Here is a 15,143-nt window from a genome sequence, read left to right as displayed (position 1 = left end):
AAAGTACAAAGTAATGACCCATAAAGAATTAACGTACAATATATTTTATTAACATTGCAAAGAACCAACAGGAAAATACATGCGTGTCTGAACTAGCAGCAGCATATTTGTAGTAAATTAATAATATAACAACGACCGGTAACGTTACAGCCGAGTGTTTTTCCTCCTCTGGCTGGAAACGTGTCATATGGCTTCTCATATGTGTCTTGTTTCCGAAATATTTTAGTTTTACTCTACAAAGCTTACAACTAGTGTGGCTCTTGTCCAGCTCCTTTCCCCCTTCAACTTCAGAAGCCAAAATATTTCCACACGTCAGCTTTTAACGAGGAGGGTGTTTGGATTTGGCGCTCAGCCATCGCGTCCGCGTCTGTTATGTGCACGCCACAGACGGTCCGGCCACTGCACTTCCGCGCTTCAGAGTTCCGTCTTTCGCGTTCCGTCAATATTACGTTATTATAAATATATATCTAAATTTTTTTTTTTTTTTTGAAAATCGATTTTTGACAATTGTGAATCGATTCAGAATCGTCCACATCCGCATCGCGATGCATCTAAGAATCGATTTTTTCCCCCACCCCTAGTTCAGAGCTAAGCCGATGGTACAGATTATGTGTCCCTAAAGAACCCGCGTATCTAACAGTAGTTCCGCATTACATTAATTAATTTGCACGCGAGTTTTATTTATTTTTATACCGTGTATTCTCCGTGTAAATTCGTGCACCGAACCGTGACGCCCGTACCGTTTCGGTTCAATACGAATACATGTACCGTTCCACCCCTAATATATATGCATGTATGTGTGTAATTTTATTTATACATTTAATTATATTACAATTTTAAGTGTGTGAACTAGAGTGAAGTTTTAATGCCTTAAAATTACTTTAATTATATTTAAATATTAACATTAAAAATATTTATAAATATTACTGTATATATATATATATATATATATATATGTATATATATAAAATTAAAGTCATTTTAATTGATATATATATATATATATGTATATATATTTTTTTTTTTAATGAATTAGATTTATATTTACTATATATATGTATATATTAGGGCTGTCAAACGATTAATCACGATTAATCGCATCCAAAATAAAGGTTTGTGTTTACATAATATATGTGTGTGTACTGTGTATAATTATTTTGTATATAAATGCACACATGTATATATTTAAGAAAAATGTTATTTATATATGAAATGTTTATATTTATATAAAATATACATTATATATAGGCTACATTCAGTCTATATACAGTATATACATGCAAATATTTCTTAAATACACATGCATGTGTGGGCATTTATGTATTAAAAATAATTATACACAGTACACACACATATATTATGTAAACACAAACTTTTATTTTGGATGTGATTAATCGCGATTAATCGTTTGACAGCCCTAATATATATAGTAAATATAAATCTAATTCATTTAAATTATATATATATATATATATATATATATATATATATATATATATATATATATATATATATATATATATATATATATATATATATATATATCGAATTGGAAGGGGAAAGTTTTAATGCATTAATAATAGTAATGTTTGATTATTATCAGCACTACCGTATTTAACGGCAATATTAATTCAAATTTGACTAGCTTTCATCAATCTGTTCTGTAAGTCCTGGCTTTTCTCCTCAAGTATCCTGTTTCGCTCAGATTTGTGCCACATTATTGAAGTTAAATAAGTTGCTAATGCTTTTTCATGTTGACGTGCTCAATGCATTCCCAGACTTTCTTAGATTTTTTTCATACAGCCAGCACAAAAAAATGTAAACGACAGCAAAAAATTATTTCAGATTCTGTATAACCCTTGCTATAAGTAATCCAATTGTAATAATTGAACCGTTTTGCCTGAATACAAGAGTTTTTTGTGTTTTTTCCCCCCCAGGGAAATCTGAAAGAGGATACCCTGTTACACAGGTAATGAACACATCAAATCTGCTGTTATTAAGTTGGCGACCAATTGTGGGTTTCGTCTTCATCGAGCTCTTATTTATTTTTAGCCGCAGCTCTTGCCAGGTGATATTAACATCCCAGGGTCCGATGGGCTTTCCTCGCCGGGCATGAAAGTGTCATCTCAGTTCTACAGTCCTCACCGCCGGAGGCCGGCCGACTCCAACATTGGTGAGATGAGATTAAAAATTAAAAAATAATAATTTTCGTCCAGCCCTAGATCTGGATCGGTGCATTTCAACCTCATGGCTTTAGGTTTGATAGATATGCTGGCTTGTGATTGGTTGGTTGTTAACAATATTTGCATAATGACCACTATTATTAAATATAGTCTATATTTTAAACAACATAAGAAATATATTGTAAGAATAATATTGTACTGTAAAATAAAAATAATTATAAAAGAAAAAAAATTAATACAAATATTTATTTTCCTGTAAAATTGCGATCTTTAGAATTACATCTTAATTTCTTTGTGTTCAAGCGACAACCCTTTGAGCTTTTATTCTGACATGTTGCCTATAAAAATATATATTAGGGATGCACTGATATGACATTTTTGGTTAACCGATAACCGATAATTCTTTATATTTGAAAGCCGATAACCGATATAAAGCCGATAACCGATATATTGGCCGATAAATCTAAATCCAAATATTGATATAACTTTTGAGAGCCCGATTGCAAAACAAAAGCCTCACCATGTCTTAACCCTTTAGGCGCCAGAGGTTTTTTCCTAAAAACGTTCGATTTTGACATCTCAATTTCAAAAGGCTATATCTTAAAAGTGATAAAAGATAGAGACTTTCTGTAAATTAGAGAAATATTAAGGATGACCCAAAGTTTATGTAGGGATTACATTTTTCCATCTAATTTGCATATTATGACGTCATATGGTGGCGGCAATCTTGGATTATAGAATTTTCATGAAAAGTCACATGTTTTAATGATAAAATGCAGCACTTCTTTCCCCCCAAAATGTCCATCACCTTCTGTATGTTATATTGCACAATACTGAATGCTCAGGTATATAGTAAGTAGTAAACAAACTGTGTAAATCATTACTAATAAATGGTAGAAACAAACCGAATGCATGTAGTGGTTGGCCTTTTGCTGTAGAGATTTTCCATTTACTAAATACAGTAGACACTCTGATTCCATGTATGGGGCACATATATATTATTCATATGACATACAAACACAAGTAGACAAGACCTGTTTAGTTCAAACGCTCACTCGCACAGATCATGAGTGAGATGATACGAGCAGCGCGGCCAGATCTGCCTCGCGCAGCGCGCGCCGAGTGTGCACAGCTCGGACTGCTGTCATTGTCATTGCGACTCCCCACCCTGCATCCACGTTGTCTCCTAACTGTCCTATGAATACTTCGACCTCGTCTAACATACCCAGTGGCATTAGACAAAGTCTCCACCACAATACTGTCGCCGCGATTGCGGAGAGGATCTGATAACATGGCTCACTCGCACACTAGCTCCGCTTTTGATCTCATTGATTCAATGCGCTCTAACTCGAACATTTTGTATAGAAACATGACGTTTTTTTGATTCGGGGATGAAATATGACATGTCTGCCATCCAGTGGAGGGGAGGTCGAACGAAATTTGACACCCAATTTGACAAAATCGGCCGTTTTATTCAGTGCCTCATCTTGTCGAGTAAACTCGACCGTGGCGCCTAGAGGGTTAAGCACACAATTATGAAGTTCTCATTATAATTTTATGCAGCCGATTTGACGCGTGTTGCACTTTACTGTATTTTCCTTTTCAAAGTGATTCCAATCATATTTCAAATCATTCAAAACCATCATGTTGAACAGTGCACATCTGAAGTGTCTCAGCTGAAGGAAATAATACATTATTCATCAGCTTTAAAATATAAGCCAATTTTTTTTATCGGGCCGATAACGATAACATTACAAATAAACATACAGGTGAAACTCGAAAAATTAGAATATCGTGCAAAAGTTTTTTTATTTCAGTAATTCAACTTAAAAGCTGAAACTAATATATTATATAGACTCATTACATGCAAAGTGAGATATTTCAAGCCTTTATTTGTTATAATTGTGATGATTATGGCTTACAGCTTATGAAAACCCCAAATTCAAAATTAGAATATTGTGAAAAGGTTTTCATATCTGTAAGCCATAATCATCACAATTATAACAAATAAAGGCGTGAAATATCTCACTTTGCATGTAATGAGTCTATATAATATATTAGTTTCACCTTTAAGTTGAATTACTGAACTTTTGCACGATATTCTCATTTTTCGAGTTTCTCCTGTATATCGCCCGATATGGTGGCCGATATATCGTGCATCTTTAATATATATATATATATATGCGCTGCTGGTTTCAGAATGAATCGCAGCACTGCATTTACATGCATGCAGCTCATTTATTTAAAAAAATTGCAATATTATTCTATTATTTGTGTTATCTTGCAGCCTTGTATTATATTCAAGTGGCATATTTTGTGATATTTTCCCGTATGCATTATGGTTTCGTGAGCACATGCAATGACGACACGCGTTCATGAAAATGTGTGGTTTTTGAAAATCATGGTGTCATCTTTTGCATCAGCTCATCAATCATGATCACCTTAATCAGTTTTTGGCATGCATTTGTGATCGCTCATTTCAGATCCGCTGCCCAAGAAGATCCGGAAGGTTCCTCATGGATTGCCGACGTCTATATCTTCGGTGAGTGTCGACGTGGCCTCATTAGTGTCTGAGCCCAGATTATCACGCCACGTGCCATCAATCTGACCCAAAACACACACATGCACACACACACACACACACACACACACACACTTTCTGTAGTGCTCATATCACACACTACATGCATACTGCGAGCTGCCTATAGTTTCTCCACGGGAGTGTGCAGATGTTCTCCTTCCCTTTATGGTTGCTTGCATGTGCATGCAGTCGAAACACCCCTGCCTCACACACTGCCTTTGCAAATCTCTCGCATGGACAAAGTGCTCATCCACTAATTCCTCCGAGGCCTTGGCGAGTTGACGTGGGCAGTGGTGCATGTTCTGTTTCCTATTTAAAACTGTTCGGTTTTCCTTGTTTCCAGTATAGAGCAAAAAGTAACGCGATAAATACAATTTACCGTATTTCCCAAAATCTTAGTCATGTTTTTTTTAAGGGGGTTAACAATGCCCTCATGTCACGATTCGATGCTGAACTCACGATACGATATTATTGCGATACTCCAAGACATGGTAAAAAATTTACATTTTACATTTATTCATTTAGCTGACGCTTTTATCCAAAGCGACTTACAATTGCTATATATGTCAGAGGTCGCACGCCTCTGGAGCAACTAGGGGTTAAGTGTCTTGCTCAGGGACACATTGGTGTCTCACAGTGGATTCGAACCCGGGTCTCTCACACCAAAGGCATGTGTCTTATCCACTGCGCCATCACCACCCCAAAATGCTAAATTTGATGTTACATTGTGTGTGTAAATGAATAGTCTTGGACTTGGTGCTGAAACCCAACACAGGACAATAGAGACGCCAGAATATCAATATTCATGATCCTGAAGCTGAAAATACAGAATTATTTTAGACAAATATGCTTTCACTCTTTCACTGATTAGATAGATTTAAAATAATGTAAGCCACTTTTTACTGGTAACAGACATTTGGCATTATCAGGACACACAAATATTCCCCCATTGCATTATTGTACATTTATATTTAACATTATATAGTAGTTTGATGTTGAACTGACACTAAAACTCAGTAATTTCCATTTTGGATGAACTATCCACGATACATGTTGCATTTTTGTATAACAATATATTGTTTCCCTCCTAGTTATTGTCTGAAACATGCTGTGACTTTCATTCAATACACATTTATTTGTATAACGCTTTTCACAATACATATTTTTTCAAAGCTACTTATGCAAAACAAGCGAAATGAGAGACGTACGTGAGCAAGTTTAATTGTATAATGTATTTTCCCCTTTTTTTTTTTTTTACATCTTTTTGTTACTTCTGAATGTATTGGGTTTTTTCTATCAATAATGCAATTTTGACCCAGTGTGACTTCTAGTCAGGTACTACTTATTTTCTGGGAAATACAGTAATTATATAAGATGTACGCACAATAGCGGATATTAAATGAATATTTGACACAATATTTACTCGCAAAGTATTAAAAAACAGCAATTGTACACTGAATTTCAGACTTCATTCAAATCAAAGTTGTCGTCATTCACACACACCCTCATATGATCGTATGATTTTCTTTCTGTAGAAATTTAGCTTCTCAGCTGCTCTATTTATTTTAATAAAATCATCCCAGTGATCAGGAGCCGTCACAACATTTGCATTTTCAGTGAATAATAATAGTTTGGGTCTGTTGAGCCAAGAGCAACTTCTGCAGAATTTCTTGTTTTATGTTCCACGGAAGCAGAAAGTCATAGTCGTTTAGAAAGATGACAAAATGATGACTTAATTTTCATTTTGAGTAAACTATCCCGTTAATCGGTCATTTGATCACAGCTGAGAATCTCAAATAGCCAAATTTTACTGTTGTATGCTTGTTCCATATGAATGTAAGTGGCATATCAGTAGGATATATTCTTCAATATATTGATACATTCTTCAATAATCTTCCATATTCTCCTATGGAAGCTTGTTTCCGCCACAGAATAAAAAATAAAAAAGTATCCGAGTTTATATCACAGAATTTTTAGATTTTTTTTACTCAGAATTGCATGTTTATATGTCGCAATTAGTAATTTAAAACATGGAATTGGGTTTTTATATCACGCAATTCTGGGGGGGAAAAGTCAGAATTGTCTTCATGCCTTAAAATATCTTGAATGTAACCCGACACCCTTGCCTCATTTAGTATGCGTGGTTCTATGAATATGCAAATGAGCCCCGCCTCCACTCACTCGCTCAGCTCAGAGATCCACTGGTTGACGATCACACGTTGATCTGATTGGTTACAAGGTCGTTTGTGACGTCAGAAACACCAGCGATTTCAAACCGTGTTTTTGAGACTGTCTTTTGTTTTAAGCAGAAAATACTCAGCAATGCTGTCGACTTATGAACTTACACATGGCGTAAAGCGTATTAAAAACACCACATAGACACATAAACAACATTAAACGCTGGATTTTCATCACAGGGGGACTTTAACAAACCTGTCTGAGATTGATACCAGTTATCTAAAAGATATGAGAAATAAAACATTAAACACTTTCTTGGAAAAACTAAAATTTGAATGTTTATTGTACTGAAATCCTACTTGCATATTAATTTAGAGCACAGTGTATATCACACGGTTATTATAGATTCAACTTAAAAACCATAAAAACTAGTAAGTGCAAGGTCAGAACAACCAACATTTTTGCACTGAAACTGTTATTTAATGCAGTATTTCTGTAAAATAAAGCAAATTAGTCGTTTAGAAAGATGACAAAATGATGACTTAATTTTCATTTTGAGTAAACTATCCCGTTAATCGGTCATTTGATCACAGCTGAGAATCTCAAATAGCCAAATTTTACTGTTGTATGCTTGTTCCATATTAATGTAAGTGGCATATCAGTAGGATATATTCTTCAATATATTGATATATTCTTCAATAATCTTCCATATTCTCCTATGGAAGCTTGTTTCCGCCACAGAATAAAAAATAAAAAAGTATGCGAGTTTATATCTCACAATTTTTTTTACTTTTTTTTTCTCAGAATTGCATGTTTATGTCGCAATTAGTAATTTAAAACACGCAATTGGGATTTAATATCACGCAATTCTGGGAAAAAAAAGTCAGAATTGTCTTCATGCCTTAAAATATCTTGAATGTAACTCGACACCCTTGCCTCATTTAGTATGCGCGGTTCTATGAATATGCAAATGAGCCCCGCCTCCACTCACTCGCTCAGCTCAGAGATCCACTGGTTGACGATCACACGTTGATCTGATTGGTTACAAGGTCGATTGATACCAGTTATCTAAAAGATATGAGAAATAAAACATTAAACACTTTCTTGGAAAAACTAAAATTTGAATGTTTATTGTACTGAAATCCTACTGATGTCACTTGCATATTAATATAGAGCACAGTGTATATCTCACGGTTTTTATAGATTCAACTTAAAAACCATAAAAACTAGTAAGTGCAAGGTCAGAACAACCAACATTTTTGCACTAAAACTTTTATTTAACGCAGTATTTCTGTAAAATAAAGCAAATTATGTCTTATTTTATTATTTTTAAATGATTGTTTTCCTTGATTGACCCTGTAAAACTTAATCTTAATATTTGAAACATGCATTTTCTGTAAAGCTGCTTTGAAACGGTCTGTACTCGAACATAAATTGACAATCACTGATACAAATAACAAACATCAGCATTACTAACATAACAAACAACAGCATTACTAAAATAACTACAATTTTAAGAGACTGATTCAAAGTGTATATATAAAACTAGAACAGCATCTCAAAGAAATGGCACGGGTATATTTCCATCAGTTTTATCCGCGTATGCCTGGGTTATTGCACTACTGTTCTTAACACTGGTCTTATTGTCTCTACGGCCCTCGAATAGTCCCTCTATTTTTATTCTCCCTGTCCTCATCTATTTCTCTTTCCTTTCATTTTTTCCTCCTCGTTCTCTCCATGCGTCTCCAGCTGTCTGCGGTGTTGGCCGGTCTCCAGGAATGGGCAGATGGCTCTGTAATTGGGAATGCATCTCTTTCTCTCTCTTTCTTTCTCTTTCTTTCTTGTGTGCATGCATCATCTTCGGCATCTCTTCTTCTTCTATTTTGTGCCGTTTATTTATTTTCTATGGATTTTTACCGTCTCTGACATCCGATCACTGGAGCGTTGCTTGTATTTGACCCCTTTGTTGTGTTTAATTGGCTCGTAATTTGGTCACATGTTCATGATATTAACACCCTTTCATGTCTAGACAGGCGTACTTTGTCATGTGTATTGTATCGGTGAAAAACAATGTATACAGCGTTTTCTACATGATGTCTTTGTTAATGCCAACTAGGGACTACTAGTTATATCCGTTTAATCAAAATAAGCTTTTCACATCAGAAACGTCAATATTATTATTAAAGTGTTGAACATGGAGGGAAACAAAATGCTAGTTTAATCTGTCATTGTGACTCATCTAGGGCCCTATGAATGAAATCAGTTTTGTTTTTTCCATATTTAGTTTTTTCCGTTTGGATTTTTCTGGATTGCATTTTTTTCCGCTCGTTTTTTTTTTTTTTTTGGACTCCCATTTTAATGGTTAAACTAAATTTTAGTAATCAAAAAGCTTATCTTATTAATTGAAATCATGAAACTTATACAATTTAACAACAATTTATTACTTTTTTTAATAAATTACATGTTTAGGACCCTATAAAATAGTTTTTGTTTTCTCTCAAATTCCTTTTATTTTTTTTTATTTTTACCAAATTCTGTGTTTTTTTTTTTCTCTCATTCCTTTTTTATACCAAATTCTGTTTGTTTTCTCTCAAATTCCAATTCTTTTTTTTTTTTTTTTTTTTACCAAATTCTGTTTTTGTTTTCTCTCAAATTCCATTTTTTATACCAAATTCTGTTTGTTTTCTCTCAAATTCCATTTTTTATACCAATTTTTTTAGTTTTCTCTCAAATACCATTTTTTATACCAATTTTTTTTGTTTTCTCTCAAATTCCATTTTTTATACCAATTTTTTTTGTTTTCTCTCAAATTCCATTTGTTTTCTTTTCTTCTTTTTTTTTTTTTTTACCAAATTCTGTTTTTGTTTTCTCTCAAATTCCATTTATTTTCTTTTAAAAAAAACCAACAAATTCTGTGTTTTTTTGTTTTCTCTCAAATTCCAATTTTTGTATTTTTTTTTTTTTTTTTCAAATTCTGTGTTTTGTTTTATGTTTTTTTGATTCCATTTTAATGGTTTAATAACATTTTAATAATCAATGATTTAAGAATCCCCCCTGTGAAAAAAGCCTCTGTGTTGTGCATTTAAATTTTTCTGGCAATCAAATGAAGGGATAAAACATTAAGCTTTTAATCATACGAAATTAAATAAACTTCACAGACACTAGTCTATAGTGCGATTTATTTTAAGTGAACTGACCTGCTTTTGATTTATTCATCCAAGATTTGTCAAATTCCACGTTATTATTATTATTCCACAATAAATTCAGTTTTTATGCCTGGATTCAGGAATCAAGGCATGAAATAGGGCCTTACTCATCCTTAAACTTAACAAATAGCTTACTTACTATTAATAAGCAGTAATTAAGAGTTTATTGAGGCAAAAGTCGTAGCTAATAGTGAGAATTGGACCCTTAAACTAAAGCCGACCGAAGACAGTGGTGATGTTTTTTTTTTTTTTTTGCGCTGTTAACATTGATCTTAATATTGTGTATTTTTATTTGTTTGTTATTTTTTGTAATTTCCCCAACAAAACCCAGATCATCCAATTGATTGTTTTATTTTTTAAACTTTTTTTTGTTGCTTTTTTTTTTTTTTTTTACTATTTATTGCTTGATTGCTACATGCAGTTTTAAATAAACATCATATTTATTATCTTCTCTAAATGAAATTAGCACTTGTCAAGTGGCAAATTTAAATAAATATATAAACATTTATAACTCGAAGAAGAAAAAATATATATGTAATAAATGTATAGTAGTGTCATATGTATGCTAACTCTTGTCCATTGACGTGTTGTTGTAGTCGGTTTGGTTATTTTGTACTTTCCCTCGAGTCAGGATTCGTTCTCTGATCTCCGATGAATGTTCCCTAATTTATTGCACATGCACACATACTGTGGCCTAAAGCAGAACCACATCTTCTGGACGATTCCACATCACATTCCCTTGACCTAAATCCCAGCTTTTTCTTCTGCTTGGCAGGCCTATCCAGGCTCCACCGGTGACGACTACACCCAGGACGGCACCGGATACCCCGGATCTAAAGCGGGAAACCTTTATCCAGGCTTTTTTAACATGCAAGGTATGTAAACACACAGGAGATCGAGCCACACTTTAGTTTAGGGTCCAATTCTCAATGCTAACTAGTTGTAGCATGCAAATTACTAGGTTATTGGTTGTTCATTAGTACTTTTAAAGCACATATTAATGCCTTATTCGGCATGAACATATTTTACATCTCTAATCCGATCTCCCAATACCTAAACTTAACAAATAGCTTACTAACTAATAATAAGCAGTGATTAGGAGTTTATTGAGGCATAAGTCGCAGCTAATAGTGAGAACTGGACCCTAAACAGTGGTCAAAAAGCTAAATCTTGTTTGTGGGTTATTTATTTATTTTTGCGATTAGTAACATTTGATCTTAATATTCTTTCTTTCCTTATTTGTTTATTATTTTGTGTAATTTTCCCAACAAAACCCAGATCATCCAATTGATTGTTGAAATTTTTAAACTTTTTTTGTTGCCTTTTTTTTTTACTATTTATTGCTTGATTGCGACATGCACTTTTAAATAAACATATATTTATTGTCTTCTCTAAATGTAATTGAAATCAATATCCAATTAATAATTCATTTTTAATTTAATAAATGTATTTAAATGAATAGATTTTTTTAAATGGCTTTTGCAATTGTTCATATTTTTGCTCAGATTGTGTTTCAATTCATGTTAGACTATTTAAATGCATAAATATTAAGGTAGATGTAAAATATTAAAAGGCAGTATTAGTAAAAAGAATCTTGATCTTAATATTCCTTTTTTATTTATGTGTTTATTTGTAATTTTTCCAACAAAACTCAGATCATCCAATTGATTGTTGAATTTTTTTAAGCTTTTTTTTTGTTGCCTACTATTTATTGCTTGATTGCTACATGCATTTTTAAATAAACATATATTTATTATATTCTCTAAATGTAATTGAAATCAATACATCCGATTCATAATTCATATTTAATTTAATAAATGTATTTTTTTTACAATAGGCTTTTGCAATTGTTCATATTTGGCTCAGATTGTATGTTTCAATTCATGTCAGACTATTTAAATACATAAATATTAAGGTAGATATAAAATATAAAAAGGCATTGTTTAGTAAAAATAAAATATTTGACGCCAAACTGTTCTAATATTTCTTATCTATTCCAGTTTTATATCTCACAAGATAATGTACACTCTCAGTACTTTACGTCCATATATGTGATTATTATACAAGGGCATAATTTTACAGTTACTCTGCCAGACTGTTTCGTTTGGATTGCACGTTTTGCCATGAATAACGAGCATTGATTAAAGGATGTTGCTTTATCAGACGGACTCCCGGATCATTGGGGTCAGTCCGGTTATCCTCCGGTCATGAGCAACTCGCCGCACATCGGTCAGCCGGCCCCGTTCTCCTCCATAAACCCACAGGTGAGCCACGAACAACTGCATTCAGTCTCACAATGGACTATTTATAATGTGCTTCAACTGAATGACGCTAGAGATGCACCGATTGATCGGCTGGTGACCGGAATCGGCCGATTTTCACATGATCGGCGACTTGCCGGTCAGTCTGACATATACCGATTTTATGCCGGTCAAATGCACTCGGGCGCCACATGATTAACATCGCGCAACATCAGCATCACACGTGCACAGGAGACGCACATGTAGGAAACCTCGTGAATTACGGCCGTTTCACACCGCAAGCGGGAGCAGCTGTGAAGCGGGGGTTTTTGATGGACAAAATAAATATGATTTCACACAAAAGTGCCCAAAATGCACAGAATGTGCATGTCTGGTGTGTTTTAACAAGAACTGGAGTATATGTGAAGAAAATGAATTTTCTTTTTGAAATGAACACATTTTTTTAGTTGGATATTAGATGTGAAAAGAAGGAAATGGTTCTTCCATAACACTGCACTGTAGATGTGTGTGAATTTCCCACACCAGGAGTCATTTATATAGTCCTATTTTATAGCGATTACTGTTCAAAAATGTTCTATGAAAAATGCAAAATGTTCTACTAAAGAAAAGAGAGAAAATAAATATTTGTGTGTGCTGTAAAGTGGTTAGAAAAAATGAAATCGGAATCGACTAAAATCGGTGTCGGCAGGTCAAACTCTGAAAAATCAGTATCGGTTAAAATCTGAAATCGGCTAAAATCGGTGTCGGCAGGTCAAACTCTGAAAAATCGGTATCAGCTAAAATCGGTATCGGCAGGTCAAACTCTGAAAAAATCGGTATCGGCTAAAATCGGTATGGGCAGGTCAAACTCTGAAAAATCACAAATCGGCTAAAATCTAAAATCGGTGTCGGCAGGTCAAACTCTGAAAAACCCCGGAAATCGGCTAAAATCTGAATCGGCTAAAATCTGAAATCGGCTAAAATCTGAATCGGCTAAAATCTGAAATCGGCTAAAATCTGAATCGGCTAAAATCTGAATCGGCTAAAATGTGAAATCGGCTAAAATCTGTGTCGGCAGGCCAAACTCTGAAAAATGGGTATCGGCTAAAATTGGAATTGGCTAAAATCGGTATCGGCTAAAATCTGAATCGGCTAAAATCGGCATCGGCTAAATCTGAATCGGCTAAAATCGGTGTCGGCAGCTCGAACTCTGAAAAATCTGAAATTGGCTAAAATCTGAATCGGCTAAAATCGATGTCGGATAAAATCGGTATCGCCTAATATCGGTATCGGCTAAAATCGGTATTGGCTAAAATCTGAATCGGCTAAAATAGGTATCGACTAAAATCGGTATCGCCTAATATCGGTTTTGGCTAAAATTGGTATCGGCTAAAATTTGAAATCGGCTAAAACCGGCATCGGCTAAAATCGGTGTCGGCAGCTCGAACTCTGAAAAATCTGAAATCGGCTAAAATCTGAATCGGCTAAAATCGATATTGGATAAAATTGGTATCAGCTAATATCGGTATCGGCTGAAATCGGTATCGGCTGAAATCGGTATCGGCTAAAATCTGAATCGGCTAAAATCTGAATTGGATAAAATCGGTATTGTCTAATATCGGTATCGGCTAAAATCGGTGTCGGCAGGTCAAACTCTGAAAAATCGGAAATCGGCTAAAACCGGTATCGGGATCGGCTAAAATCGATATCGGATAAAATCGGTATCGCCTAATATCGGTATCGGCTAAAATCGGTATTGGCTAAAATCGGTATTGGCTAAAATCGGTATCGGATAAAATCTGAATCGGCTAAAATCGGTATCGGCTAAAATCGGTATCGGCAGGTCAAACTCTGAAAAATCAGAATCGGCCTAGAAAATTGTAATCGGTGCATCTCTAATAATGACTCTTATCTTCTGTAGTTAGGGTAAATGGTTTATTAAATTAATGTATTGTTAGTACCACTTTACAATGAGGTTTCATTTGTGCATTAGATAACATGAGCAAGATATTTTCAAAGCATTTATTAATGTTAGTTCATTTTAACTAATGTTAACATATTAAACCTTATTGTAAGTGTTACTTAATTGTTTTGAGTAGTGCTGTCAAATCGATTAATCGCATTTAACATAAAAGTTTGTTTATATAATGTGTGTATGTGTATATGTATTTATGTGTGTATATATATATATATATATATATATATATATATATATATTGTGTGTATATGTGTGTGTATGTATATATTTATACACGCATATATTAAATAAACAAACTTTTATGTTAAATGTGATTAATTGATTTGGAAGAACTAATATAGAGTAAATTGGAGCATTCTGTGACAAAATGAAAGTTAATTTATTATGAAATAAACTGAATATAAATGAAATTCAAGTTTCTTTATGTGTTTCGATCTGTGATCAAGTTTCTAAAACCTGATTTTTGATTCATTAGGTCTAAAAATAGATCCTAAAGATGTTTTCCCCCCTTTCTAATGATCCAGAGACCACAGAAAACAGGCAGTTAAATGTTCACCACATTGTTTTGTGAAAAATCAATATTGACAAATTGTGTCGTTTATATAATATATTGAGTTAAATAGGAGCATTCTGGAACCATAAAGTGTAGTTCATTTATTAAATGTATCAATTTACTGTATATACATTAAATCCGAGTTTCTACTTTCTAAGTTTCTGAAACTTGGAAATAGGTCCTTATGACATCATCTGGTTTTTTGCCTCCTTTCTAATGATCCA

General features: G+C 33.8%; 1 protein-coding gene across 1 annotated transcript in view; it reads left to right on the top strand.

Annotated features, from left to right (window-relative positions):
- The first annotated feature begins 1,838 nt into the window (after positions 1 to 1,838).
- tcf3a (transcription factor 3a) overlaps positions 1,839 to 15,143 on the top strand; it is a 38,908-nt gene continuing 25,603 nt past the window's right edge. Inside the window, exons 1-5 of the mRNA XM_056272672.1 lie at positions 1,839 to 1,969; positions 2,053 to 2,173; positions 4,667 to 4,725; positions 10,924 to 11,023; positions 12,312 to 12,412. Of these exons, the coding sequence (XP_056128647.1) occupies positions 2,113 to 2,173; positions 4,667 to 4,725; positions 10,924 to 11,023; positions 12,312 to 12,412 (321 nt within the window). The 5' untranslated portion in view covers positions 1,839 to 1,969; positions 2,053 to 2,112. The remainder of the gene's footprint in view (positions 1,970 to 2,052; positions 2,174 to 4,666; positions 4,726 to 10,923; positions 11,024 to 12,311; positions 12,413 to 15,143) is intronic.

This window comes from Rhinichthys klamathensis, unplaced genomic scaffold (assembly GCF_029890125.1).
Source record: "Rhinichthys klamathensis goyatoka isolate OS25496 unplaced genomic scaffold, OSU_Roscu_1.1 h1tg000342l_1, whole genome shotgun sequence".
Classification (NCBI taxonomy): domain Eukaryota; kingdom Metazoa; phylum Chordata; class Actinopteri; order Cypriniformes; family Leuciscidae; genus Rhinichthys; species Rhinichthys klamathensis.
Note: the sequence above shows the minus strand (reverse complement) of the source record. Positions and strands in the feature narration are given on the sequence as shown.